Source organism: Zosterops lateralis, assembly GCF_965231275.1.
Source record: "Zosterops lateralis genome assembly, chromosome: 1".
Lineage (NCBI taxonomy): Eukaryota > Metazoa > Chordata > Aves > Passeriformes > Zosteropidae > Zosterops > Zosterops lateralis.
In genome coordinates this window covers 36,565,326-36,593,011 of record NC_139762.1, presented here as the reverse complement: position 1 = coordinate 36,593,011, position 27,686 = coordinate 36,565,326, and the positions used below count along the sequence as shown (strand labels likewise).

The 27,686-nt window shown below is 40.2% G+C and overlaps 1 protein-coding gene across 3 annotated transcripts in view; it reads left to right on the top strand.

Annotated features, from left to right (window-relative positions):
• The window catches only part of ANKRD28 (ankyrin repeat domain 28), a 129,490-nt gene that overhangs the window by 7,059 nt on the left and 94,745 nt on the right, over positions 1–27,686 (top strand). The window contains exon 1 of one of the 3 annotated variants that reach the window (XM_083877105.1): positions 4,072–4,139. The exons of 1 other annotated variant lie outside the window; for it this stretch is intronic. In XM_083877105.1, the coding sequence (XP_083733231.1) occupies positions 4,113–4,139 (27 nt within the window). In that variant the 5' untranslated portion in view covers positions 4,072–4,112. Of the gene's footprint in view, positions 1–4,071; positions 4,140–16,623; positions 16,704–27,686 lie in introns of those variants that run through there. One more of the 3 variants, XM_083877107.1, reaches the window with a different exon arrangement.

Below are 27,686 nucleotides of genomic sequence, written 5' to 3'. Positions count from 1 at the left end.
ATATGTGATTCCAGATAAAATTGCTACCTTTGTAAAAGCCTCCTTTGTATCCCCTTTTTTACAAGTATTACTGTATGTTTTTTACCAGTAATACTGTAAAGTAGACAGCATAAGGACACACCAAACATCTTGCAAACTTCCTGCAACACTTTCCCAAAATGTGAGTGATATAATTTCTTGCCATTGGTGCCTCATTCTATACATTCTTAATCTTCTGTTTTCTCTCACTTCTACTTGAATTTTCATTAGAATACAGGACTGATAGAACTTAGAGCTGTTTTGCTGGCCCTTGTCCATTGCTGACTGCTCAAAGGACACTCATATTTGCTCTACCCTCCTCTGGATATTAAATTTGTTCTTTGAATGAGGAGGGCACAGGAGTTCTCTCTCCTCCTGTCTGCACCAGACAGGAACAAAATTGGTCTAATGAGCCACCATAAGCATAAGGGTGCTTTAGAAATGCCAATCGATGACATTTGATTGATGAAGACATTATGATACTTAATATGTTTCCACTACAATCAGTAACTATGAACAGCCCACAATTCAAAATGTAATCTCCGGGACAGAACTACAAAACCTTGACTGTTTCAGATTTTGATAGATAAAATGTGTCACAGAATGTGTAAAAATCTTTATGATGATGCTCCCAGCATACCATTATAAAATGAGTGTGGTTTCCATCTAGCTCCCCAGTAGTGCTGATTCAGGGCCATAAAGAGAAATGCATCCCTCTGCTGGAAACTATAACATTTATATTGATTTCAGACGCCTTGTATTCTGCACAAAAATAAAATTAGCTCTGCTTTAATTTAGGAGTACAGGGCAGTGTTTGGAGGAGAGCAGTGGCAATGAGGACTCCTGGATTCTATTCCTAGCCACAGCAGTGACTCATGCCATGACCTTGTGTGAGCCTGTTGACCTCTGTGCCTGTTTACCCATGTCGAACAATGAAAAAAGAATGAACACCTACTTCACTGGGGTTGAAGCCCTCAGCCAGAAAGAGCCAAGCATATGGGCACTCCTGGCAAAGTAAATAAATTAGGAAGACATTTCAGATGGGTTCAGAAAATATCTCCAGTATGAGGTTTCTATGGTCTCTTCAATTCGATCCCGTTATGTATTTCAGTGCAGCACATACGGTCCTATCTTTAAAACACTGGGTAGTGTTACGTGCTGTGGGATAAGTTACAGCATGAAGATTTAATATTAACACTAATGGGAGCTGTGCAGTTAAAGCCCATGGCTCTCTGCTGAAAGTGTGCCCTCAGGAGAGCCGGGCTGCTAATAATTTACCAATTGTCCAATTAAAAAGTGTTATGGCATTTTCTAACTTCTGCAGATGTATCTTCTGAACACTATGAGAAATGCTGTGGCTCTCAGTATGTTTGTATGTCAATACCCAGACTTGTATGAAATATGTGCATGTTCCTAAGGGACACTTGGGCAGTTACTTATCCTTTAACAAAAACATTTAAAAGCGCTCATTTCCTTGCAGCAGTGTTACATCTAACTCCTGAGGTTTCATTTCTGTCCCATTGCTATCACTCTGCAGTCAAATACTGTATTTTGTGGGACACTAGCAGATCAGGCAATAATACTGCTGCTGGTATTCTCATTTTTTCTTTCAGTTCTAATGACCATTTGGGCTGATTCTCGCAGAATAAGGCAGTAATTTATATTGTGACTTGAGTAACAATATCCACATGCAACTGATTGGGATCAGGGAAACAACACTCAGAAAATCCCCCATTTCTCTGTTATCCACCTTCATGTATGCAAACCATCTCAACAACCTCTTGCGCTTAAATTGAAACAGACAGGTATCTCCAAGATCCATATTTTTACTTCTCCATTTTTCCACTTAAACTTTTTCATGCTATATTATTTCATATGTTCAGTGGTCAGAGATCTGTGGTTGATGACACATATGAATGCAGATGGTACAGCCAACAGGCCTGTCCCTGGCTGCATCCTGAGTGCTGCAGCAAGGAGCTGGAAAACCAATAACATAAAGATTTGCCTTCCCCCACTGAAACAGAACTTGGCTCCAAGCTGCACAAGGTGCTCCTGAGACAGGTGAGACATTTTCATGTAGGATAAACTGTCTACATAAATTGGTCAAAATAGCAGGCAAGCTGAAAGTAGATGTTTTTCTCAGTAACTCCATAAAGTGATAAGCCTCACAGGAGGCAAAAGACCTTTATCAGCTCCCAGACATTCTTTTCACTTTGAAAAGGAGCAGTCTAATTTGGGGACAGACAAAGGCAATGCTTCCTGATGTCATTTTCTCCTTCACTGACTCCACTGATAAAATTATCTCTAATTTCCACAAGCATTGGTCTCTGTACCACATTGTTATCGAGGTCCTCAACTGTTTTGCATAGTGTAAAAATCTACCTGCTTCATATTTGCAATTTATGAAGTACTTCTATTCACAAACAAAAAACAACAACATAAAAAAACCCCCACAGGTACACAAATAATAAATTAGAGGGGTATTTGAAATTAAAACATTTACATATCATCAGAAGCATTTCTGGACATATCCAGATGTCAAAAAAATTCATTTAGAAAGTGTGGCAATGTTGATTTTTTCCCTTTTGCCTGGTAAAATCAGACTACAATTCTTAACTGATTAAAATAAAACAACCCAAACAAACACACCCCATCAGATCACTGGTATTCAAAGCTAAAATATCTGCCTCAGCTAGTATCTATGGAAAATCCTTCTGTTCTCATGTTGCCATTCTCCAAAAGAACATGTCCATGTGCCAGGCTCCTGCTGGAATCAGTAACAAGCACCTGAGCAAGAGCAAAACCACAAAAACAAGGGTTCACACACAACTCTCTTTGCTTCATTAAAATTTCATTTTGCTTATGTTAATACTAAAGTCTAAGTAAATTTAACTGTAAGTGGAGCATTAAAGAGAAGTCACAGTTTATTTTGAAGCTACAAGAAAATCAAGATACTTGAAACATTCATATCAGCATTGTCTGTAGCAGTATGCAATTCCAAAAAGCCTCAGTCTCTGCAGTCTGCTATTTTTTAGGAGAGGAAATCAATATTCAGGAGAAAATAACTCCTCCCAATCATAGCTACATGCTGGGCTGGCTGGCTGCAGCGTTACTTTATGGAGGAGCAGTACAGTCTAATTTCAGGGTTACAGACGTCACTTCTGGTTCCTTTCACAAGAGGTTTTTCAAGTCCCACCTATGTCCTTCCTATTCTGATATGTCACTTTGTATTTGATGTACAGCATATACTAAGCCTGTAAATCATGTGTCAAAATACAGTATCAGAGCACTGCAGATGACATCTCCGCTGGTCCCCTGCCAAAAGAGGTGAACACTGAATAAATGCATTGCAAAACCATCTTTCTCTTTTTCGAATTAACTGTCTTCTGTATTCTATTTGTACACATCTGCTCCGTCTGGCATTTTGTCAGAGCGTTCCTCTGTGTGTTTATGCGGCCTGCTGCCATTCCCCAGCACGACGCCCCTGCAGCTCTCCCTCGCTCCTTCCCGTACCCTTCCCCTGGGATCGGGAGCTCAGAGCTGCCTTTGGTGAATCCCGCCTCGGGCCAAGCCGCTGTCCCGGTAACGCCGGTCCCGGGGCTTTTCGCTCCGAGTTCAGGCCTGGGGATTCCCGAGGGCCGGGCCCGCTCCGCTCCCACGTGCCCATCGCACGTTATCGCCCCGTGCCGGGCCCGCCGCGCCCGACCCGCCAACCAGCACCGCCCTTACTCTGCCCCGCCTCACGAGGGCCAATCAGCATCGCCCTTACTCTGCCCCGCCTCTCGAGGGCCAATCAGCGAGAACCTTTGTGGTGCGCGCGGGCGGGTTCATTCAGGAAGAGGCTCGGGAGCGCGAGCGGCGGGGCGGGCGCGATGAGGCCCCGCCCCCAGAGGGGCAGGGCGCGCGGCCCCGGCGCGGGGTGGCGGCGGCGGGCGCGGGGGGCGTGACCAGGAGCGCGGGGGCGTGGCCGAGGCGCGGGGGGCGTGGCCGGGGCGCGGGCGGCGCGCGGGCGGTGGCGGTGGGGGGGCGTGGCCGCGCGGCGCGCGGAGCCGGGAGTCGTTGGCGGCGGGCGGAGGCGGCGGCGCGCGCTCGCCATGGTGTTCCTGAAACTCCGCGAGCAGGTGGGGATTCCCGAGCTTCCCGGCCCTTCCCCTCCCCTCCCGGTGCGGCCGGGCGCGCCCTCCGCCGCCGCGGGGTGCCGTGCGGGCGCGGGTGACAGGCGGCGGGCGGCGGGAGGCAGCATGGCTGCTGCCGCCGGCGGGGTCCGCGCTGGGCGGGAGGCGCCATGTGTGTCCCCGCAGGTACCGGGCCCGACAGGTGGCCGCGGCCGCCCGCCCGCCCCTCGCCGCCCCTCGCCGGCGGGTCCCTGCCCAGCCCCCGGCCCACAGGGGTGCTGAGGGTGGGTCTGATGGCTCCCCCGGGCCAGCCCCGCGCCGCGCCTGGTTTGGGAAGGGAAGGGCAGGGCAGGGTCTCTGGGCGCGGTGCCCGGGCCCGAGGGACCGGCCGGTGTGAGGGGATGGAGCCGGAGCTGCCGGCGGGAGGCGGGTGCCCGGAGCGGGAGCTGGGGCTGGGGCTGGCGCCGCTCCCCCGGACCCGCACCCGGCCCCGGCCCTGCGCAGTTTCACGTGCCCGGAGCCGCCTGCCCGTCCCTGCACCTTTCCCTTCCAGGCCTTTAAAACCTTTTGTTTGGCCGCCGTGTCTTTCGCCTCCCGCGGTCTTGACAGACCTTCCCCGAGCCCGCGCTCCCCTCCTGAGAGCCAAGGAGGCTCTTCATGCCTTCAGTGGGTTGTTGCTCTCGTCGCATCACACCCTTCTTTGTCTGCCAGGCTCTTCGGTTTCCATCCCAGCGGGTGAAATATACTTGTCTTGGCTGCTCTGTCCTTTCCTGGTGTCTCCCCTGTCCTACCTATTGTCTCCTGTGCGGTATCAGGATACAAAGGTGGGAGGGTCTGCGCTGCCAGTTTGCCGCCTATGAAAAGATGTTTCTTAGGAATGGTGTTCTCTCGTGTTTTCATGTGTGTGAGGTCAAATCCCCTGTGAAAAACTCATACATCCTGCAGTGGGTCTCCTTGTTACTCTTCCTTAAAGATAACGAACTGTAACACTTGAAGACCCCACCCCCTTAAAAAAAAAAAAAAAAAAAAAAAAAAAAAAGGCCTGTAGAAACTTGGGTGGTTAGGCAGCTGGTATCCTGTGTCTGTTTGTTATGCTGATCAGTATCAGCCCATCCTTACCTGCGAGTCCTTTCATTAGTTACATGTTTTCACACTTAGGTTGCATGATCCCTCGGGATTTTGTTCTAAGGAGCATTTGGTGATGTGGGGCTGGGATCTCCTATGTCCTGCTGCTGTGCTGTATGTGAACTTTGTGAAGTCTCATGTTGTGTCAGAACCTGATCTATGAATCAGCAACAGTTGTGGATCTGAAATACACTTAGTGTCCCTTGAGTTAGATTTCCTTTCAGGATTTGTTGCTGTTCTTCTATGGGAGACTTCCCACCAAAATAAGCACTTGTTCATCTCTTCTATTAAATAAACCCTCTTGCAAGTAATCATTGTGAAATAGTTAGCAAAACCCCCGTTATTAATATGTTAACATGAAAGTACTGTATTTCAGAACTTCTCTGCTGGGAAGGATCTTGCTGTTGACAGGTGTTGAGGTGAAATATTGGACTGTGTGGGACCATTGGTTTGACAGAGTCATGCATGTGAGGCTTTCAGCTTCTGTCATAATGCAAGTTTTAATCCAGAAGAAGTACAAAGAAGTACAACGTGGATTTTTTAGAGGCTTCACAGATTCGTAAAGGTGAATTGATACACTGGGAAATGAAGTATTCTTTTGCATAAAGGAGGGGGTGCTAGGCAGGGAAGGGAAGGAGGGAAGGAAGGGAATGCTCGTTTTGGACAATCTTTTGTAGAGGGAGTGATTTTTAGCAGCAGCTGCATTTCTGTTGCTAAAGTGTCAGTTGCTTGACAAATCAGTTATTTCAAACTGAATTCTGTTATAACTGCGTAAGAATGCCAAAAAGTCATGAGGAATCATGTTAACATGGAATCCCTCAGCTCTGGTAGGTACAGAGCATTCCTGCAGGCCAGTGTTCAGTGTGCTGCAGGATGTCTTGACTTGAGGACAGGATGCTGCGCTGAGAGTGTGGCACCACCTGCTCTTTGTGAAAACCAGCCCGTGGTGCTGTATGGGAGTAGAGCTGTTCCTCTTCAGTAGTTCATGAAACATGCTTCTTGTTTGCTTCAACCACATGCTTTGCTCCACAGTGGTGTGTTTGGTTAGAATAAAGTAAGTCGTGTATTTGTAGTCTTTATAGTGACTCTGCCTTCAGTGGTGGCTGTGCTTCACAGGGAGGTGCAAAGGCTGCTCTGTTGTTTTACTGTTCAGCTGGTATGAAGAAGAGAAGTGATTTGCTAGTTTCTTTCTTCAACTATCAGATTAATAACTTTCTGAAACAAAAATTTTACTAAATAAAGTATTACTTAAATGTAATTCTCAGGATTATTTTTCCAAATACAACATAAACCTGTTGATGTTATTCTTTGATAATGTAGAAGGGCTCTGTGTTAAATGTCAGAATTATGCTGGGGACAGACAGACTTATGCCATACAAGAAGCTTAGTGTTTTCTTGCACTTGCTTAGTTTTTCAAGTTACTGCAAGCTGGTATAAAAGCAGTGCTGGGGAAGTTATAACGAGGTGAGAAATTCTGCTCTGAGGCTCTCAGTTGAGCTGGGAGGGTGAAATCCCAGTTCCGCTTGCTTGATTTAATTTACTTAGTACCTGATAAACAAAACTTTGATCCTGCAGATGCTTAATGTGTTTGTGAAGCTCAAATATTTGTTTGTCTGTGGAGGCTGATTTGACACATTTAACCTTCAGAATACAAGTTTTCCACGCACTGAGAAAAGTAGGCCTTTCCTTGGGTTTAACAACCAGCCAGCCAGTACATTATCTATAAATTTGTGTTACTACCTGAGCTTTATTGCTTTTCCAGCCTACCAGGCAGGAATATATTTCAAAGTTTTGACATAATTGAGTGTGTGCACTTTCAGGAGTGACTTACGTTTGCTTTCAAAGTATATCAGGTATCAAAAAACCTCATAAGCCATGTTTGCAAAAATTGCATTTAAAGCTAAATTGAACTGTATTGGGCAAAGCTGATACCTGTAATGCTCAATAGCAAACTGTAACTCAGGTATAGAAAAGCAATAATTCAATGTCAAATTAAAAGCTGTAGATTGTTCTTGTTGCTCTTGGGTTTTTGTGCAGTGTTGTGCAGTTGTTGTTTAACAACAAAGGAAACAAATCTGCAAATTCTGAATGTTAAACTATTCAAGGTAGAGATGAAAAATATGGTAAATGTACATTATAATTGATGTATTTGCTTTTGTATTGTCTTCATATATTGGTGCTTGTATACCAGGTTGTTCTAGATGAGATGCTGCTTTAACTACAAAAATGCTAAATGAGATGAAGCCTAGAAAAGTTTGTTTCTTCCTGAAATGCTGTGTTACACTGCTGTAAGAAACTGCACTGTCAGTCCAGTTTAGGTCAAGGGTCACTAATGTTTTATCACAATTTTTTTTTTTTTCCTTTTTGGGGGATCATGTAGAAGGGAAGATATGAGGTGGGGGAAAAAAAGGAGTAACTTGCTTGTGGGTATCCAAAGTGGTGTGCCTTGGTTTCCTGTGACTCCCACCTCTGCAAAGCTAACTGGGAAAGGTTAAGTGTCTTCTGGGTTTTTTTGTTATGCCGTCATAGTTTCTGGGTACATTAACTGTTTCCCAAAACAGATACATTCTTACTTTAAGGGGTTGTGAGTTAGTCTTTCTTACACCTAAGAGGTAATTGACAGTTTAGCTTTCTTAGTGTGTTGGTGAAATTTGGATTGCCCAACAGCCCGGGGATTTATTCCTTTTCTGTTACAAGCCTTACCTGCATACGTGCCTACAGGTCATCTTTTAGGCTCACATAAGCCTACAGCTCAGCAGAGTTTTGTTAAAAGGTGTGAAACTAATCAAAACTGGCTTGTTTTTGTTTTTTCTTTTCTTTAGTTTTGCAGCTGTATAACTTTCTGGAAAAACTCACTGGATGCAGTGTCATTGTATTTGGCAAAGCTTTGTTATTTTCTTTGAGTGCATCGTAGTTTTAATATTGTGCATTCCCCATTTTCTCTGAATCTTACATGTGTAATAGGAAGATGTCTTAGGGCTAATAATGATGAGCATTTGAAAGGATTTTGCATGGGATTTTCCTGTATGACTGCTGTACTGTGCTTGGGGCAGTGCATTTATTTCCAGAAGTCAGATATGAGTGGTAAGGATCTGAGTAGGAACAACTGCATGAGGATATTAGAATGACCACTTATCTTCAAAGTCCTTGAACAGTGAGAGCACTGACTTCTTTATTGCCCATTTATATCTTTCTCTTAGCTGAGATGGATCTTGTTCAATTGGCAGTTAAACAAATGTTTGCAGTGTCATAGTGAACGCTCTGAATGCCTCTATGGTTGCTATTTTCATTACTGCCAGAGTTAGACTTCATTCTTTCAGAATTCATGCCAAGAATAAATGTCCCAACTAGTTCCTTGTTACACTAAGAGGAGGAATGGTCTCCTGTGGTGATGAAAAGGAGCTGCTGCTGTTCAATGAGGGAGGGATATGATGGGAATGGAATTATGTGGTATTGCTCTACAAATTCTGTTCAGATGTAGACTAATGAGATGTGTGTTTTATTTTTTACTTTTTTGATAGAAGTTACTTTAAAGTTACTCTTCTTTTAAAAAAAACAACAATTTCTTTCATGAGTTTTGTAATGGTTAAGAACCAACTCTTTATGCTCGGTTGTCCATCATATGTTCTTCCTAAAATTTGCGTCTGATCTTTTCAAACTGTATGCAAGGTAAATAAATTAAGAAATTGTAATTCCTACCAAGACACCTAAAGTCTTACTGTTAGTTCTCTTCTTCCCAGGCAAAGAACTTACATGTACTGAGAAGATAAGTGTCTTTAGCTGATGGACAACTCTGAGTAACTTGAACTCTGTTTATCTTGTTATACTCAGTAATTACCAGCCCTTCCATTAGAATGTGTTGAGAGAACCTGGTTCTACCACGTGCTCGTTTGGGGGGATCAGATTGCCCCATGATAACTTGGGAACTTTTGACTTGTGAACAAGCAGTTCTGCTCAGTCAAGAAAATAAACCTTTTAAAAGAAGAAAGAAAAAAAGGTGGGGGAGAAACAAAGCAAGCCTTGATTCTGCAGTCAGATCCTTAAGGCGGATCCTGTTAACTCAGCAGCCTTCTGTCAGGATATAAAGGTCTATTCATGTAGATAGCATCAAAGGTTTCTGACCATTATTTGGAGGCAAATATCAGGGGAAAAATGAGGCAAGTGGGCATGTCTCTATGAAGAAGTGACTTCTTTAGCACCCACAGAAAAAGGTGATTCCTGTAGGAAACTATAGCTGTTGAGACTCTGAACTAGCAGTCTGCTATTTGACATGGATTGTTATTTTCCCAGATTCCTATGGTTGTTCCATTCACTGAAATGGGTTGTGGAATAAGATTACTGAAATTAAGTGTATTTGGTGTTATATACTTCATATTCTCCACCTCATCTTTTGTCAGCAAGTTTTTTTCTCATTTGCCCTACCTGATATTTTTCTCTAATCATCTGGGCCATGCTGAGGTCAAACTAGTATCTGATGATTTGTTTTCTTGCTCCTGCCAACTTTTTACTTTGTTCTTACCTCTATTCCTTACTCCTATTTCTGGAAATTGAGTGGGAGACTCGTTGCCTTAGTTACAGTGACTAACTGTTTCAAAGTTATTTATAATGTTTGTATTTAAATAACCTGTATCACAATAAGAATCACAGAACATTTCACATCAATAAAAAAGTAAACAAAGCAGTACATCACTGTGAGCATCAGCTTACAGTGCTGATTTTTGGGAGGTTTGTTTTCCTTTCATTGTTGGGGGTGGAGGACTAGTTCTAATCTGGCATTTGAAGATGCATCTGAAATAAGGTGTCTTGGTGTTATCATTTGTACAAATGAGAAAAGAATCTTAATGTTTAAGCTCCAAAATATCAGGGAAATGTTAGTCTTTCCTTAGTAAAGACATTAGCACTCTCCTCAGGGGGTGGCAATATACCAGTTTAACTCTGTTAATTCAATTGTGATTCTGGTGTTGATGAATTATACAGCACTGACCCATTTCAGCATAGAAACCAGAGCCAATGTGAGAGTGGTGGGACTGAGTAGTTGGGAGAGAAGGGAGGAAGAGACTGTAGCCAGCTGTATGGATGCAAAGAGATAAAGAGGAAGCACTAGCAGGGATATGCAAATAAGAGGGAAAAAATAGTTGGTTTGTATCATTCTTGTAGGTTAGGAGACTGCTTGTGAGCTGAAGCTAATGACTTAGCTGATGACTTCTGTCCTTAAATAATGAGATGCTCTTCACTATAAATTGAGTATAATCTGAGATTTTCTTTGTTTATCTCCACAGTAATGTATGTATTTGAATTGAGTGAACAGTACTATGTAAGTGGATTGTTTTTCTGCGTGAATAAAGTCTACCTGTTTAGGGCAGCCTGAAAACAAATATTTTTCTCAGCAAATTACTGAAATGGTATATAAATTTGAAAAGTATGAAGCAGAGGTCTGCCTATTCTAATGCTTGAAGTCTGGTAAAAATATATTGAAAAAACCAACTTAAGCTTATGTTGTTAAACTTCAGAACTAATTTTACAGGGATGAGGGTGAAAGTGTTTACGGGTAATTTTAACTGACTCATATTAGAACTTCCTGAATGTTCAGGTTTTGTAGGTAACCGCCTGTTTACATGACTTAAGTCTAATTCTGACTGTGTCCTGAACTGTTGTGAAGTCATCCTAAATGTTTAATGTTTCCATATTCTCAGACAATGAAATTGACTTAATGGCCTTTCTAATTCAAGATGATGAGCATTTGCCTATAAGTCATTCTTGGGCATTTTGCAGTCATGCAATTATATTTAAGGTCCACTCTCACTTTGTGCTGAAGTCCTGTACTTACTTCCGTCTGGTGCAGAGAAGAAAGCATGGATACATCTGGATTTATTTTTTTTTTTACTTTGGCAAAGTGAAGATACAGTACTGCCTTAATGAAGGAAGTGAAGGGAGCACAAGCAAGAACAGTCAGCATGACAAAATGAAAATGAAATTACAGTTAATTAAAGCATTGAGACCAAAACGAGCCTTTTGTAGAGCTTACAGAACTTCTAACAATCATGAAGAATCCATGTTTAGTTTCAAGATTTTGTTTTTTGTCCTCCTTTTATTTACTTTATTTTGATAGCTCCATCTATGCTAGTCCCCTTGACAAAGGAGGAAGTTGAACCTTCCATCAGGAACCTGGTCATCAAGCAGCAGGCAGGATAATAGACCAGGGATCTACCAGCTCATAGATGATAGAGGTACTTGTGTCACAGACAGCTCACCTGGGGACAGTGGAAAACATTTTCAGGAAGTTCTGTAGTTGCTTATATACTAACATTATCTGTAACTAATAAATAATTAAGTAATTTAAATCTATCGCTGCAGACTAAGTTTTGTACCATGTTTGGGGTAATTGGTATTCTCTCCTTCCCTGTCCCATCTTCAGGTCATTGGCTTCTTCTGTCAGTTGCTCATGAGAGTGGGCAGGTGATCTGTGCAAGTCCTTTTATTCATCCCAAGCACTTGATGTGTCTTTCCTCCCTCAGGTCTCTGTACAGTGTCTGCTAACATTTCATCCACTCATTGGTGTGTCCCCACAAAGTATTGTTGTTAAAATGAAGGACATAAAATCAGAAGAGGAAGAAAACCAAAATGCTAACATTGTTTTTCTGGTTACATTATTACTGATTGTTTCAAATTAGTGCAATATCCCAAGTCATGGTAGAAGGATGCTTCAGAAACAGCATGTTAATGGAATTCCCCACCCCTCTCCTCTCTCCCTTTGTAACTGCAGAGTTTTGTTCTGTTCTTGCTGTGTGTGCTAAAACATGAGGATTGATAGAAAGAGGTTTTATGCTTAATACTGTGTTGCTGTGCAGTCTCTGCCAAATCAGAACCCTGTAATGGTACTGCCTGATGGCTTTTATTTCCTTTGCTCCTTGTCTCAGTTCCAGGAGCTGTATTTTGTTTTATAGCTCTGCTGTATCTATTTATCTATTACTTTTTTTTTTTTTTTTTTTTTTTTTTTTTTTTTTTTTTTTTTTTAACGGTTCTTTTTCATTCTGGGGGATAATTTTCAGTATTAAGGAGTACTTGTAGAAGAACACTTTCTCTTCTTTTTTCTGTCACCTGCAAGGTTGCAAAGGCCATTACTGACCTGCAACAGTACTGATCCTGCAGTAACCAACCAGCTTATTTATTTCTTCCACTCCTACCCACTGACATTGTTTGCAGTTTCTTTCCATCTACAAGCACAGGAGCATTTAAAGTTTATTATCTAACACTACTTAGATTATAGAATGGTCAATCTATTAAAATAAAACCTTTCAAGTAAAGAATATTTTATGACTTGTCCATAGACATTTCTCTATTCTTTTTTACCATAAGTTTAGCAAATCATAATTACTGCAGTCAGGGATGTAAATAGTCAAATTAATCTACTCCATAAGAAACAGAGCTCAAGAGAGGAGTTCTTTGAATGTTTTCATAATGGGAGAGAAAAGGAAAGGTGAAGAGAGGATTTACAAAACACCAGAGAGAACCAGGAAGACAGAAATGGTTAGGATATCAGAGCTTGTCAGCACCAGTGAACAGCAATGCTCTTCTGATGAACTTCCAGTTTCATAGTCAAGGATCATCCAAAAACCAACAGGTATCCAGCTACCCTGTGGAGCTGTGTTTGCAATGACTTGAAGATATTGATTCCTTTTTCTACCTACTGCACCTTTTTATAGCACAGGAAGGGGACTTTCACAGCATCTATAATCTCAAACTAACACTGTGAATAATACACGGAAGAGGATGCCTCCTGCTGTTTTTCTACACCCAGAGATGTAAAAAATGTTTTTGGATCAAGTCTATCAAATTTGTTATTTTGGAAGGGCAAATATAGCTGCATGCAGCCATATCTTTTATCTCTGAAAGGACTTTGACTCTGCACATCATGACTTTGCTTCCTTTTTTTTTCTAAACTCTCAACATCTAGAAGCCATAATTGTTTAAAAAAAGTGATATTTTTATAGTGTGCATTTGAACAGATTATTCATGGGGTTTTTATACCTGAAGGTTGATAAAATTTCTGTAATACTCTGCATGTGTTAAAACTGCTTTCATAATCATTTAAGTATTAAAATTACTGCATACATAATTCAAAAATAATTACTAGAACTGCCATGGTTCATGAGTCTATGTCCACAAGTATTAGAAGAATTTTGCAGAAAAATTGCCGTGACTGTCAAAAATCTGTTGATTCTATCTTTGCATTTTAGCCTTATTGTCGTCTGGAAGGCTCTCTTGCTGTTGCAATGGCTGTACAAAGTACCCCACGCATTTAGGATATCACACTGGTTTCCTGTCTCGACATCCCACCCCTTCCATGGGGGAGCAGTGAGATACATTTCCTTCTCTAAAGCTCTCTGCTGGAACTTACATAAGCCAAAGAAACAGTATCTGTTCGAAGGACAGGAGGAACAGCAATGCCAGCGGAGCTGTGGAGACTGTCAGAGAAGTTCAGCTCCAAGTCCCTGGAAGTTTGCCACACCAGTATTAGCAGTGCTCTCCTCCATGTTGATTGGAGGTGTTGCAGAGTCATTTGGGAGCTGTCATTCTGGAGCAAGTTCTTAGAAAATTAGCTCTTTGCCTCTGCAATGACCACAAGCACAAATAAAATCTGTAGCCTGAAGCTTGATCTGGTGGCAGCAGTCAGCCACAGTGGATGAACCCAAAGACAGGATGAATGTGCCTGCAGGAGAGATCTCAGAAGTGTCTGCTGGAGCTCAGCCTTCCATGTTGTGGCAATCCTTATTACCTCTACTGACATACAGGTGTATTAGATGTGTCTAGAAAACCCATTTTGTTGGGTGTTTTTACATATATGTAGTCATACGTATATGACTGTAGTACCTACTGGTGCTTCCTTTTATGATGCCTGATGCATCTTGTTTTTGGGAAAAGTAACCTGTAAAAGTAGGATGGATAAATAAAGAAAAGAGGAGGAATTGTTGGAACTACATCATTTGACCTCAAGGTTTCGTGACCTGCTTGTGTGGAGTGCAGTGGCATATAGCCTGCCTGGGAAGTGCTGTGTTATCATGGGATGCCTGTTCAGAATGCCAAGTTCTTACTTTTCACTGTGTGCCACGGCTGCAGAAGTGAGTTAGCAACTCCTTTGGTGTATATTTGCACTGTCTTGATTTTTTCACTAGATAAGAAACAATGAAAATGACCTGTAACAAGTGAGGTTAAATACTGACAGAAACATTAGGATATGTTTTTCTTGTATATTCTGTTTTTCTTTTAAGAGGTTAATTAACAGCCAAAACTATGCTAATTATATGACTTGGAAATTATGTACCGCAGTGAAGGCCAACATTTTCAGCTGACAGATAGGAGGAGGAAATACAGATACATGAACTACTGAATGCAAATGTATTCCCGGTGTAGGGTAGGACTGTGTGTGTGAGGAATGGAGTACATTGCCTGAATCAACCCTGTTCCTTTAAGCCAGTGGAGCAGGTAAATTTTCATGAAAGGTTAGAGTTCAGTAACTTTAGGATGAAGTTTAATGATGTGCTTCTCCTTGGGTTTTTTGGTGCTTTTTTATGGATTTTTGTTGGGTGTGATTTTTTTGTTTGGTTTTTTTTTCATTTGCAAGGTTTCTAACAATAATGGTTGAAACTCACTGGCTTCTAATCTCCTGCCTAAGGCTATGGTTTGATGTTCGGTGGTAGCTGAGCTTAAGCAGTCTCTCATTTTTTTTCTTCTGCAAAATAGTAACAGGGGAGGGGAGAGGCAAATTATTAAGGTTAGCATAGGACTGTGAAGTTGTTTCTTGAAAGTTTTCCTAAGAAGGAAGTAGAAAGGAGTGTTTTGGATCAGATAAACTTACTCTACTGTCTGTCTTTGTGTCAGAAGTCCTGTAATCACGATTGCTGTGTCTTGTGTGAGTGTCCTTTGGTTTGGAGGCTGGAGCTGAGTGGAGAAACTTGAGTGTAGGCTGCCTTGGACCTTTCTCTCTGAGTAGCTTTCATGCTATTGGTCTTAAACTTCTTAGAATGTGTTTTGAAACTCAAGAACAGGCTTGATTTTCTTGTTTGGTTCTTGATCTTGGGTTTGAGTGTGGTTGTGAATTCTTCTTTAACTGTGAAAGAACCTAGAGTCTTCAGAAGTCTGCTTCTGTTTATAACACACCATGTTGACTTACATTGACTGAAAACTTCAGAAGAAGAAAAGTTCTTCTGTACCATCCTTGTTTACTACATGTGCTGCCTTTCAGGATCCTCAGCCTTTTCTCATCTCCCATCTGACAGCAGCATGTCAATTTTCCTCTGGCATTTTAAAGTTGTTTTTTTTTCCTCTCTTAGGCTGATCACATGCTCTACCAGACAGTTTTACAACTGGAGCTCTGAAAATGACACCAAAAAGACTTTCTTTCTCTTGCCTTCCATCTCAAGAGGTTACAGTGAAAGTGTAAGACCATGTTCAGGTAGTTCAGTTACCTGAAAACCATATGCCAGAAGTAGTCTGAACTTGCTGCAGCCTTTTTTTTTTCTCATAGAAACGTGTATGGATAAAAGGCCCCTCAACATTTGTACTTCCTGTGTGTGCAGCTTTAATTCTTGGACACCATCCAGTGATGGCTTGGAGTCATGCCTGTTGTGACTAGTGATCCCTCTATCTCCCTGCACAGAGATATGTGCTTGGGGTAGGGAAATATCTAGTAAGAAAACACGCTGATAGAAAAATGCCTAAGAATAAATGTTGAAATAAACTCTACAAATAGTAATTAACAAAGCATGCCAGTGTAAGAGTAAACTGCAACCTTCTGGAATAGAAGAAATTATTTAATAGGAAATGGAAGCAAAAAATAGTAATTAGTGTTTTATATTCCACATATCACCTTGTATAGTTGTATGAATACGACAACATAAGCACACTGGTTGTGCAAATATTTTTATCAGCAGCTAGAGAAGATAACATTTTGAATTATCGTTAATGAAACCTTATCAAGGTGGACTGTTCCCTTACTTTATTCTGTTTCTCAGTTTGATTATGCTGCAAAAACATTTAATTAAGTGGGTTATGGATGAGGCTATTCATTCATCTGATTGGTTTTATTTTTTGGAATAAACAATAGTAAAACTACAAAGCTTCATTTAAAAGAAAAACCCACCAAATTTGGCATGTCTTTTGACTCTAAGAATGCACTGGGAATAATTACCTTGGCAAATAAGGGTGTAATAAAATTGTTCTTCACAGTTTCCAAACAAACAGTTGCCTACGTATCACTTGTGTGTTTGTGAGGACTTAGATCACAGCCCCTACTTCAGGGTGGTTCTTGAAGCTGGTCATCAGCGCCATCTAATTTTTTTTTTTTAAATTTTAGCCTAAAAGTCTTAGGCAGCTGTTCAGGGGCTGCTTTCTGAGGAGGTCAGCTGTCTCTGCTGTGGGCTGGAGAATGCTGTTATGCTGCTTCCAGTAGGTGTCAAACCCCAGATGGGCGACATAAAAATGTAAAACATAAACAAATGAACACGGGAATGGGGGAAGGATGGGGAGAGGGAATGAGAATGACAAACATTAAATAAAAAACTATTTTGCACATTGTTAATTAGAAACATAGTTTGATATTTAAAACAGCTTACCTAAGTATCAGATTATAGATTTTCGTGGTAAGAGGACAGAATATGAGAGGATAGCAGAATCTTCTTTGCTATGCTGAAATAAATCAAGTTACTAAAAGTATGCAAAATTTTGAGAATACCTGTATTATGGAGCTATTAGTGTTTAAAAATCAGAGTCAGTGCTGCAAATTGAATTACATTTATGGCAAATTTCTCATTATTCTGTACTTAATGTTCCTTGTTTTATAGGAGATACAGAGTACTTTTTGTTGTGCTTTTTGTATTATTTTGTACAAAGGTTCTCAGTGATAAGACTAGACAAAAGGTTAATCTATTTTCAGTGTGGTTTATTGGCATGGATTGTGGGAACTTCAAGGGAATGTTCGAGCTTGAGTACGTAGAGAACCAGACAGGGAAATTTTTGATTAAAAAATTACATTAGGAAAAGATATGAATGTAACTTGCTAAGATTTAAGTATAGCATCTGCTTGCTTTCAAAGAATTATAAAAAATAACACTTAAGTAGTATATATTTGTTGCCAGAGGATTGAATTCAAACTGCTTCACGGACGGAAGTCATGAGCTAAGCACTTGGAACGAGTTTGTGAAAGCTCACTGTTTGAAAGCAGCATTAGACAGTAGCCTTTTCTGGAACAAATGGTATTTTCTTTACAATTACTCCTCTTAATTGGTCTGTTCGGTGTTGAAAACCAGAAGAAGCTGGGAAAAAGAAAACCTTCTCGTATGAAGTTTGACAGAACTGTGCTAATCCTAAAATTTTGACAGAATTTGTGGCCATCCCCAAGTAATTGATTCAGCTCGTTAGCTGTCCTTGTATGAAGGAAATACTGTGGACTAGTTAACTCAAGACATTTTTGGAAGATTTTAATTAGTGGCACATGTAATTAAAACAACTTATTTTTTTTTAACTTCTGTCTTTGTTAGCTGCTCTGATAAATTCACAAATTAAAAAGTATAGCAAAAGTAATAAAAGTAAAGTAATTAATGCAGTGTAAAGGTTATCATGTGTAATTTAAGTGTATCCAAAAGCAAAAATATAACCCAGGATAACTCACTTTGATTTGCCCAGCTCTGCCCTTCTTCTGAACACAGGTAGGGATTAGTTGAAAAAGTGTTAGTAAAGCAATCAGCTGTCTGTTCTGAAGAGTGTTACACCTGGTGATCTTACTTAGTGGTAGCTTGCTTGTCTTCTCCCTATGAAAGGATTGAAGCAGTCAGGACTGAGAGATATTGCTGCAACATTGCATTGCAATTGTGGAGAGATGCTAGAATAGTCATTTTATAGGGTGTTTGTTCTGTGCCTGGTTTTGGTGCGCTGTATTATACCTTGTTTAGTGCACATCATTTTGCTGTTCTGTGTTTGGAAGGTTGTCTTCATATCAGTAGGGTTGGAAATGACATCTGGAGATGATCAGTCCAACCCCCCTCCCAAGGCAGGGTGACAAAGAGCAGGTGACACAGAAACACACTCGGGTGAGTTTCAGGTGTCTCCAGAGAAGGGAGGCTCCACGACCTCTCTGGGTGCCTGTTCCAGTGCTCTGCCACCTCAATGGAAAGAAGTTGTTTCTTGTGTTGAGGTGAAACTCCTTGTGGTTTGGTTTATGGACACTGCTCCTTGTCCTGTCACTGTGCACCACTGAAAAAAATCTGGGACCATCCTCTTGGCACCTGCCTTTAAGATATTTATAAGCATTGATGAGTTCCTTTCTCTGTCATCTCTAACCTAACAGGTCCAGCTCCCACAGTCTCTCCTCGTAAGAGGAGATGTGTTCTCACAATCTTTTCCCATCTAGCCCCTATCTTCACCCTGAAGAAGTGAAAAACTTGAACTTTTCATGTGACACAATTCTTAGGTTCCTGTCTGTCAAGAAAAAAATCTGACTTGTTTTATTTGTTTTTAAGAGCATTGCATCTAGATAATTGTAGGTAGGCAAATGCACTTTGGAAGAGAATTCTATTTAGTCAGTGTAATGGCACTTTAGCTGAGCAAGGTTTGGTTTATGTGATCTGCTTTAGATTGATGGCATTACTGGGTTGGGATTAATTTTCCTAGGAATGTCTGTGTCCACCATGCAAGTAGATTTAGCTGTAACAGATAACCTGTCTTTTTTCTCATCCCTTTAATATTTCACTATCTGGGAAATGTAGGTTTTTTTTTTTTTAATTTACCTGTAATGACCAGATCTTGTTGAAGTTCAAAATTGTGCTCTTATGTACAGCAGTCCTCAGGTCAGATAGAGAAGGTGACTGACTTCTGGCAGTCAGAGGTATCTGATTTTCTTCCTTTTGCAGACTGTATTGATGTAGTGGAATCTGCTGTGGCACTTGTGCATGACAGGTAAGAATGCCAGTTTTCCTCATGCACTTAGGTGGAGTGGCAGTCATGATTTAAGCTTTACGCAATTGACAGAGTGCACATAAAGGAGATGTTTGGCCGTGTGTCCTGTCCAAGCAACTGGATTTTTCTCTGGAATAAGAAAGTCCTAAAGTGTGTGACAGTACCCTCTGTGTTTCCTGTAGAATTACAGTGAACTGGAAAATGTGGATTTTTCTCTTTCACTAAAATATTTGACTTGCAGTTGACTGATTTGTGCCTCTTGTAAGGCAAAGTGCTGCTACATCCATATGTGAAAATGTGTCTCTGAGTCTACTGGCCAGTTCTCTTACTGTTTAGCATTTTGGGGAATGAAAGCTGTGTATTATTGAGTTAAAACCGGGTTATTATTGGGTTAAAATGTCAAAGCTTTGTTTGGACACACCTATTTGGAATGCCTCTGTTCCAAGTGAATTCTGACTCTTCTCCTGTCTCATTTTAAAAACCTGTTTTTGTCCTGTTACAGTAGCCTCAAGGCTGATAAGACAACACCACCTCCTGAACACCAGTGTTTATATGAAATTGCAGACTCTTAAATCTATTCACAAGACTGGTTATTCCATATATTTTGCTATGTTTTTCAATCTTTTTCCTAAAAGGGCCTAGTCAATTGGATTAAGAAGACAACTACTATTTGCATTGCTGGCCCTGGAAATAGAGACATGACTGCATGCACTGTTATTCTTCTCTGTGTATTGTGGCACTTCCTCATTAAAGATTCAGTGAGGCTATTTGGATGTACTTCTATTTTTTCTTTCAAAAATTAATCTAAAAACATTATTTTTAAAGGTACTGTTTTCCTTTCAGGGAGGAAGAAACAACTCCAAGGAAGTTTTTACTTCTGGTGATTTGTTCCTGTTAGTGCGTGAGCTGAGTGTTTCCAGTAGGCATTCTTTTTTATGCCTGTAACTTAATTTTGCAAATGCATACTTTTTTTGTTTGAAATAGTATTTAGGTTTTGTCATTCTGTCTGATGGATGTGTATTTTCTAAAATACTCCTAACCCTTCTTCCTGTTTTCCTACTCTTGTATTAGGTAGATTGGAAATGTTAAAATTCAGACACATGGAAATTAAATAGTAATGATTAAAACCCATGAATCAAGAAATAATTTCTTAAAGGTGGTGTGCTGGTAAAAGATTACCTCACAAACTGCCACCCTGCTATCCTATAAATACTACTGATCAAGTCTAATCTTTGTGTATGAAGGTATGTAATTCTTTCTTCCTTCTACCCAATATGCATTTTTAAACTGCTGTCTTCCCATAGATATTCTGAAATATGTCACAGCTGTATACTAGAGAGTCTCTGTTCCACAGTCATAATCTGAGAGTTTTAACTCTTCAGTCCTCTCTTGTGTGTTTTAAGCACTGAGGTTTCTGTGAAGCCAGACTTTAAGCTTTGAGAGGTAACCTGCTATGGACAAACATAGACTCAAATAGCTCCAAACCTGCTTTCTTCTGATTTTAGTATCTGTGAACATCACTTCTTGATTTGTATTTCTCTTGGAATGTGACAGGCATCTGTTCAGATTGGAAAGCATTACTCTTTTCTCGTCTTATGTATATTGTTTTTGAAGAGTAGCTCTAGGTTCTCAAGAAGTCTGTCCTGGTTGTGAAGTTTCTTAATGGGTTGATTTATGTATGAACTGCTGTGACTCATAGCACGCCACCTTATTTTTATCCAGATAATTACCTTGCTAAAAGATGTGTGAAATGCAAAGATTTCTTCCCTCAGCTTGAGGAGCAATGCTATTGTCTATCTGTCCTTTTGATGTTAAGTTTGATCAGAATTCATCTTCTGCTTGCTTTGCCTTCTTCCCAAATTTTTAAATTGAAATTATCTCTGAAGTGCTTAAGGAATTACAAAAGTGAAAATGAAAGTCGTAGTGGCATCTGAGCTGCATTAGTTTGTGAGATTTTTTTAAGGTATGTAATTTCCAAGTATATCATAAAAATTTTCAGTGTTGATATGGCTTTTTGAGTAAGTAGTTACTGTTTGAAATTCTACATGTGCACATGCCGAAATAACATGTAGGCAATGGTTTCTGGATTTGTTAGAGGATCTTACTCCTCTTCTGCTTTGATCATTTTTCATTTTTAACAGTGGTGTGAACATCAGAGGATCAACACGTGTTTTCATTTATGTCATTTGGGATGCTTCATGGGTTCACAGGTTTTCAGGCTTGTCAGTTCATTATTTCACCTCTTGTTTTGTGCCAGGGAACTGTTCAAGCTCAAAGCCTTTATCTGAATAGCAAATCACAGAGTCAGATTCAACATCAGGAGAACGATTAAATCTGGTTTTTAATTTACTTTTATTTAAAAATGGTCTAATACTTTTGCCATGATCTCTGACAGTTCTGCTGATTCATAATGAAACAGCTTGAATTACTGCTTTGTTTGCCTGTGAAGCTCCTCCGTGTGGTTGTCCTTGGTAAATAGTAGTCACAGAAGAAATAGTAAGGGGATAGCATCCACCTGCCCCCTCAAATCCTCCTCCTTCCCCTCAAATCAGCTCGGCTCACAGCTGCATGTGTATGTTAATGGTATTGATTTTCTGTTAGTGTACCTACTTGTGAACTGTGATTATTGGGGGCAGACATCCTTGTGAATATTTGCTGCTGCTAAACCTGCTGGGAGTTGTAAATGCTGTTAATATAATCTCTGGAATGCTCTGAAATAATATGCCTGATTTTAACCAACAAAAAAACCCGTAGAGGATCAAGTAGGTAAACCAGCATGAGTGCATCAGTGAACTTTTTTTAAGATTGTAAACAGTTTTCTCATATAATTAAAAGATGAAGGCATGACAACAAGGAGAAAGTGAGATACCATTTTAAATAATTTGTACATTTCATGCTCCTTAAAGCTTGGTATAAATATAAACAAATAATCACGTGGATTTTGGAACAGCAGATAGATGTCTATTCTCCTTCCAGCCCCTGAGATATCAAGGAATATCTTGGGAGGAACTTGTTGTCCTTCCTGTAAATACTCTAGTTTATATGTAGCCATGATAAATAAACTCTGTGTTTGTGCTACATTGAAATAGTCTTTAGCATCATCTGGTGCCACTGACTCTCATCAGATGTAAAAGATGGAGGGTTTGGTGCTACCTGTGTTAAATTACATATCCTGAGATCCAAAGTAAAGCTTTAAAATGTATTGCTTTTATTACAACTAAAACGATGTTGGTAAGCTCAGCCTTCCATGCAGTTTGATGTTCCAGGACTTTTTAAAAGAATACTGAAGAAACCTGAACTTGGAACATTTTTCATGATAAGCCTTGGCTTATGGCTTCCATGAGTTTGGGTCCCCCAGTCACACAGCTGTTCTGGGAATAGCAGCTTTCTGTGGCATGTTGCTCCAGACACTGGTGATGGCTTTGTCTGCCCTTGTTCAGGCACTGCTGCGAGTCATCTTTTAGGATGAGACTTCTCCCACCTGTGCTGAGATTAGTCTCACACTGTGTCTTTGTGAGCTCTTTGTTTCTTCCAATGTGGTTATTGCTTTTACTCTGCTCAGCATAACTTGCTTCAGAAGGCTGCTTGCCAGTGTTGATTCTGTTGTTTTCATGGTTTTTTTTCTTAGTCAATGCGTTTGGTCTTGTCTCTATAACAAATGGTTATCTTAAATAGCTTCTCTCTGAATTATTGATGTTCCACAATGACTTCTTCCTCCAATCTATTTATACTTTGAGCATCTCTGCATTATTCTGTGAGACAGAAATATTCATGTGAAATACAGCAATAATCAGCCTCTGCAGTATTGTTATATGTGAGTTTGTAGGTACCTCTGTACTATAGATTTCTGTGCAGCATTCTACAACTAATTATAAATTCAGAGAATAAGGTGTTCAGTGTCTGTCACTGTAGGTAGTTCTTAGTTTAACTGCTAAGTCTCCCTCTATTTCCCAGCTTAACTGCATCCATAGCATTAAGAGCAAAGCGTCATATTGCTTTGTGTTATCCCTGCTATCTTGCCAGACTATCATTTGAATGTGAGTACAGATGGTATGACTCATTTACACTTGTCCTAAGCAGGTACTTAACACCAAGTATGTGCCTCCAGCTTTTGATTCCACTGAAAAAGAGTGTTTCCCTCTCACCACCCTAACGAGAGAGTTATTTTGCAATGATTCAATCAGATTTTAGTTCACTTTCCTTTTAAAATCAGGGAAGCAGTCTTTTTTTTTTTTTTGTTTCCCCTATCTAAAATGCAATTGACGCTATTTTTAAAAGATGGCAGACCTCTGCTGATTTTCCTGAGACCATTTTTAAATAGGAAAAATGAAGATGAATGAATGAATGAATGGCTCCATTGTTTGAATGTAGAAAATACACTGAGGTACTGTAGACCTACTCTGCTACTTTTTCAGCACCTCTGGAATATAGAGAACTGCTTTTCCTAGTGTACGAGGAAGTTAGTGTATTCTGCAGCTTGGGACAAGTTGCAGAATAAATGGGCAAACATTTTCCTTTCTGAAACGGAGTGGGTCTGATAGCACTTCATTGTTGTCTAGACCCTGTCTGGCAGTCTTGAATATGCTGAATGGTTTATCTTTCCTCTTTAGGAGCAGGGATAAAAAAGAAATCTTAGAAACTTGTGTGTGGTGGTGTTAGTGGTGGAATATTATTTCTTTTTACACAGAATCGTTCACGTCTCTTTTCTCCATACCTCAGCTGAGGATCTGCTCTTACAGGTAATGTTGAGGAGCATGCAGTGTGTTGAAGGCATGCTTGGCACTGAACAGCACCCATGTGGAGCTGAGAGTTTAGGATAAAGTGTGGGTTGGTATATACTCACACACCTTATTTGGTTAGTGTTTCCCTTTCCATTTCAGTCAGGCCCAAAATCAAGTTCGATGTGATCTGGAATGCTTTTTTTTTGTCTTTTGAAGGCAGTAAATTTACTGAAAAAAAGGATCAGGAGCATATTTTCCTAACTTTTTTTTAATATTAGAATTTAAATGGGCAGAACTTTGAAGTTGTTTTTCATTGTCCCATAGCTATACCTTTCTACTGGTAAAAATAGTATAGCAGCTCTGTTTTACACCAAAACCTTTGTTTTCTTGCAGTTCTTTCACATATATGCTGTTTCTCAACAAGAATTTGGAGGACCAGCCCTCCCTTAAACCTGTGTAGGTGTTCATAATCACAGAACTGTGTGTCTGCTCCCACCAGGAATCTGAACACTCTTGTTTAAGGCTCGTACTCCCTCCAATGGCAAACTGCTGCGCTTCTCTTGCTTTCTGTGTTCACTTTCATCTCTCTCCCTCGGTCTCCATTTTATCTTCTTGCTGCGATGCTGGATTAGGCTGTTGTTTCATGTGTGTCCCACTGAAAGTGCAGTTTTAATGAGGCTGATAGAATTGAAGGGCCCTGACAGGCTGCATGTATACTAGACAACAGCTATTTGGTTAGGTAGGGGAAAGGAGGGAGAGCTTATCTTCTCTACTTGAATTTATTTAATATTTTTAACTACCACAGTCACTCTTCTGTGGTACAAGTCATACTTCCTAATGCTTGGCTTAAACTGATGACTTTATCTCCCTGAAGCTTGTATATGAGTACTCTGCTCTTTTAAGCTCAAATTCTTTGTTCCAGAAGTCAATTGTTTGGATAATATCATCTTATTTTTGGTACAAAAACCCCTCAGTACTATAAAGACTTCATTAATTGCTTTTGTATGGGATTGTTATTAAGAAATTACTGTGTTTTAAATCTTGTTGTTATACTAATAAAGGTTTAATATGAAGAAAATAGAACTGTCATTGCAACTTGTGTGTTAATATGTGATAGCATATGGTAATCTTTTATTAGTAAATTTGTCATGTAGATTACAAATAGTGCAAAACAAAGCTGTTTATCATGTGGTTACCGAAATAAGACATTGTATAGTTTGTATGTCTTTGTACATCTGTGTGTAGAGCACCAGTTTGAGAGAAAAAATAGCGATCCCGTTGCCCCTTTGATAAACGACCCTTTGCTACAACATTACTCAGAGGAGAAGGAAGTCAGCAGATCTTTGTGTTCTCATTGCATCTCTTTCCTGCATCAGTAGTAATAGTTTCAAATGTTTCTGGAAAGTGTTTGCTAAATTATTTAATTACTATTAAATATTACTAATTTAATTAAATCTAACCTTTGCTTAACATCAATTATTTAAATGGATAAAGACTATCAATTCTCATTCATTGTCACTGATGACAATCACACGGTTGGGTACTTACTGTGTGCAGCATTTCCTTTCATGTGTATCCTCACAAGAGTTTCAGCTGCTGGAAGAGATGAAGGTCTGAAATGAGTTTTCTGGTGTGTTGTCAGGCCTTTTCTGATGGCATGAAATCCAAATACATGGTGCATCTGACTCAGAGTCCCCTATTTTGTTCAGTTTGTAGGAACTGTAGGGATGTCAGGCTTTCAAGTATTGCTTCTGTTTGCTTGCTTAGCTTTGCACCTGTTTGGGAATACTATTTAGCACGTTTCTGGCAATTTTGGTGGAGGAGGGTGAACCTCTAAACATGTCAAAAAGACTAAAATAAAGTTCTTTTAATTTTGAGCCCTTGGATGTCAGTAGTCTTAAAAATTTAGGTGCCTACCTTAAATATGTGAAGTGACTAGAGCTTTCCAGGAATTCTGGCATTTGTAGAAGAGATATTTAAGTAGTATGTGCTGGCTGGGAAGAAATTCTGTGGTCTTGCTCAAGTGTTTTGGTTTTCTTTGGTGTGCTGCCACCAAGTGACAAGGCTTGATATTGCTCCTCTTGTTTTAGGTTTTGTTTGTTTTTTTAAGAGTGATTTCCACTCGTCACTCTCTTTTCGTTCTTTTAAACTGAAAAAGTTAGAACATTACTTTACACTCCTGGTACATTTGCATACAATATTCCAAATTATTATTCAGAATAACATGACTGCTTGGAAAGTCTGACTGAAAATTTCTAGGATAAAACAACTGTCAAAACTAAGCTTTTCACCCCCATCATTCTGCTGTTCAGTTTAGATACTCTGGATTCTGTAAATTATTGTGGCGTCTCCATCACTGGAGATATTCAAGAATCGTCTGGATGCAATCTTGTGCCATGTGCCATAGGATGATTCTGCTTGAGCAGGGAGGTTGCACCAGATCACTCATTGTGATCCCTTCCAACCTCACCCATCCTGTGATTCCATGATTGGAAATAATCTTCAGTCCAAAACAATACAGTGTAAACACACGTCTAAACATAAATATCAAGCATAAAAATGCTGAGATCAAAGAACAATATCTGGCAGATCAAAATGTATTATGAAAGTAATGTTTGAATCCTACATTTAGACATTTTAGGGCATCTTTTGATGAACAGTCTTATAAAAATAGTCAGTATATTAAACCAATATTCTGTGCAATACTCAAAGTGCTCAAAATACTTCCCTGTGCTAATCTATGCAAAAATTGCTCTGCTTGATAAGATAAAGGATTGTTGGTGTATCTAAGGGGAGAGTGTTGTAGATGTAGTGGGGTGGTCATGGGGTGCTGGGGGTGGCCTCACATCTGTGCAGTTCACACATCTGAGCTGTGCTGCCCACTTGACCTGCTGGGCACAGTGCGTGGACAGAAATGATGGTGGGGTGCAGAAATTAGAGAAAAGATTATGCATTGCCACTGATGGTTTATACTCTTTATCTTCTGATTCTTCCAGACTTGAGCACTTACAAAAACTGCTGAGCAGTGGAATTATACTTTCTTTCTAAGGAAGTTAAGTTACAGCATTATGGGGTATATGATTAAAGGTCTAATTTGTAGATGAGACCAGTAGCCAAGGTACATCTGCACAGATTAGCAAATCCATCCTAAGTGCTGTTTTAAAAGACTTCAGACTTCAAGCTCTTGCTAGAAAAGATAGTCTCCCTTCATATAGTAGTTTCCCAGGAAACTCTTGGGAATTTCCTGGCTGTTCTCTTGCACTGTTGTTCAGCAGATCTTACAGCAGACAACTTTGGGGGCTGAATTAGCAAGAAACAGTTTTAGCTTTCTGCCAGTTGTTCTCTGTATGTCAGCTTATGGGTCAGTGAGGTAAATGCAGTGACAGCACAAAGAAAACACTGGAGACTTGTAACTACTGCAGTAGTCCCTCTTTGTTCTTGGCTCTGCTGGGGCTGAACTTGTCATGTGCTACCTCACCCAGTTTGGAAAGGCGACTGAGGATTTTTTGACCTAAGTAATTAATTTATCATTAAGACTCATCTAGACAATGTTCTAATCATGCACTTATTTTGGGTTGTTCTGTACCTGCTTGCCACAGCTGTTACCTTTCCATTTGCATTCTGTACCCCCTCTTAACTATGAAAGCTGAATCTTTTGAGGTTTGCTCCCTGCTCTCCCCTTTTGCCCCTCCTCAGGTGGAAGGGAGGCATCTGTGAAAGCCAGGCTTTCTTTGTAAATATCATGTGTAAAGGAGGA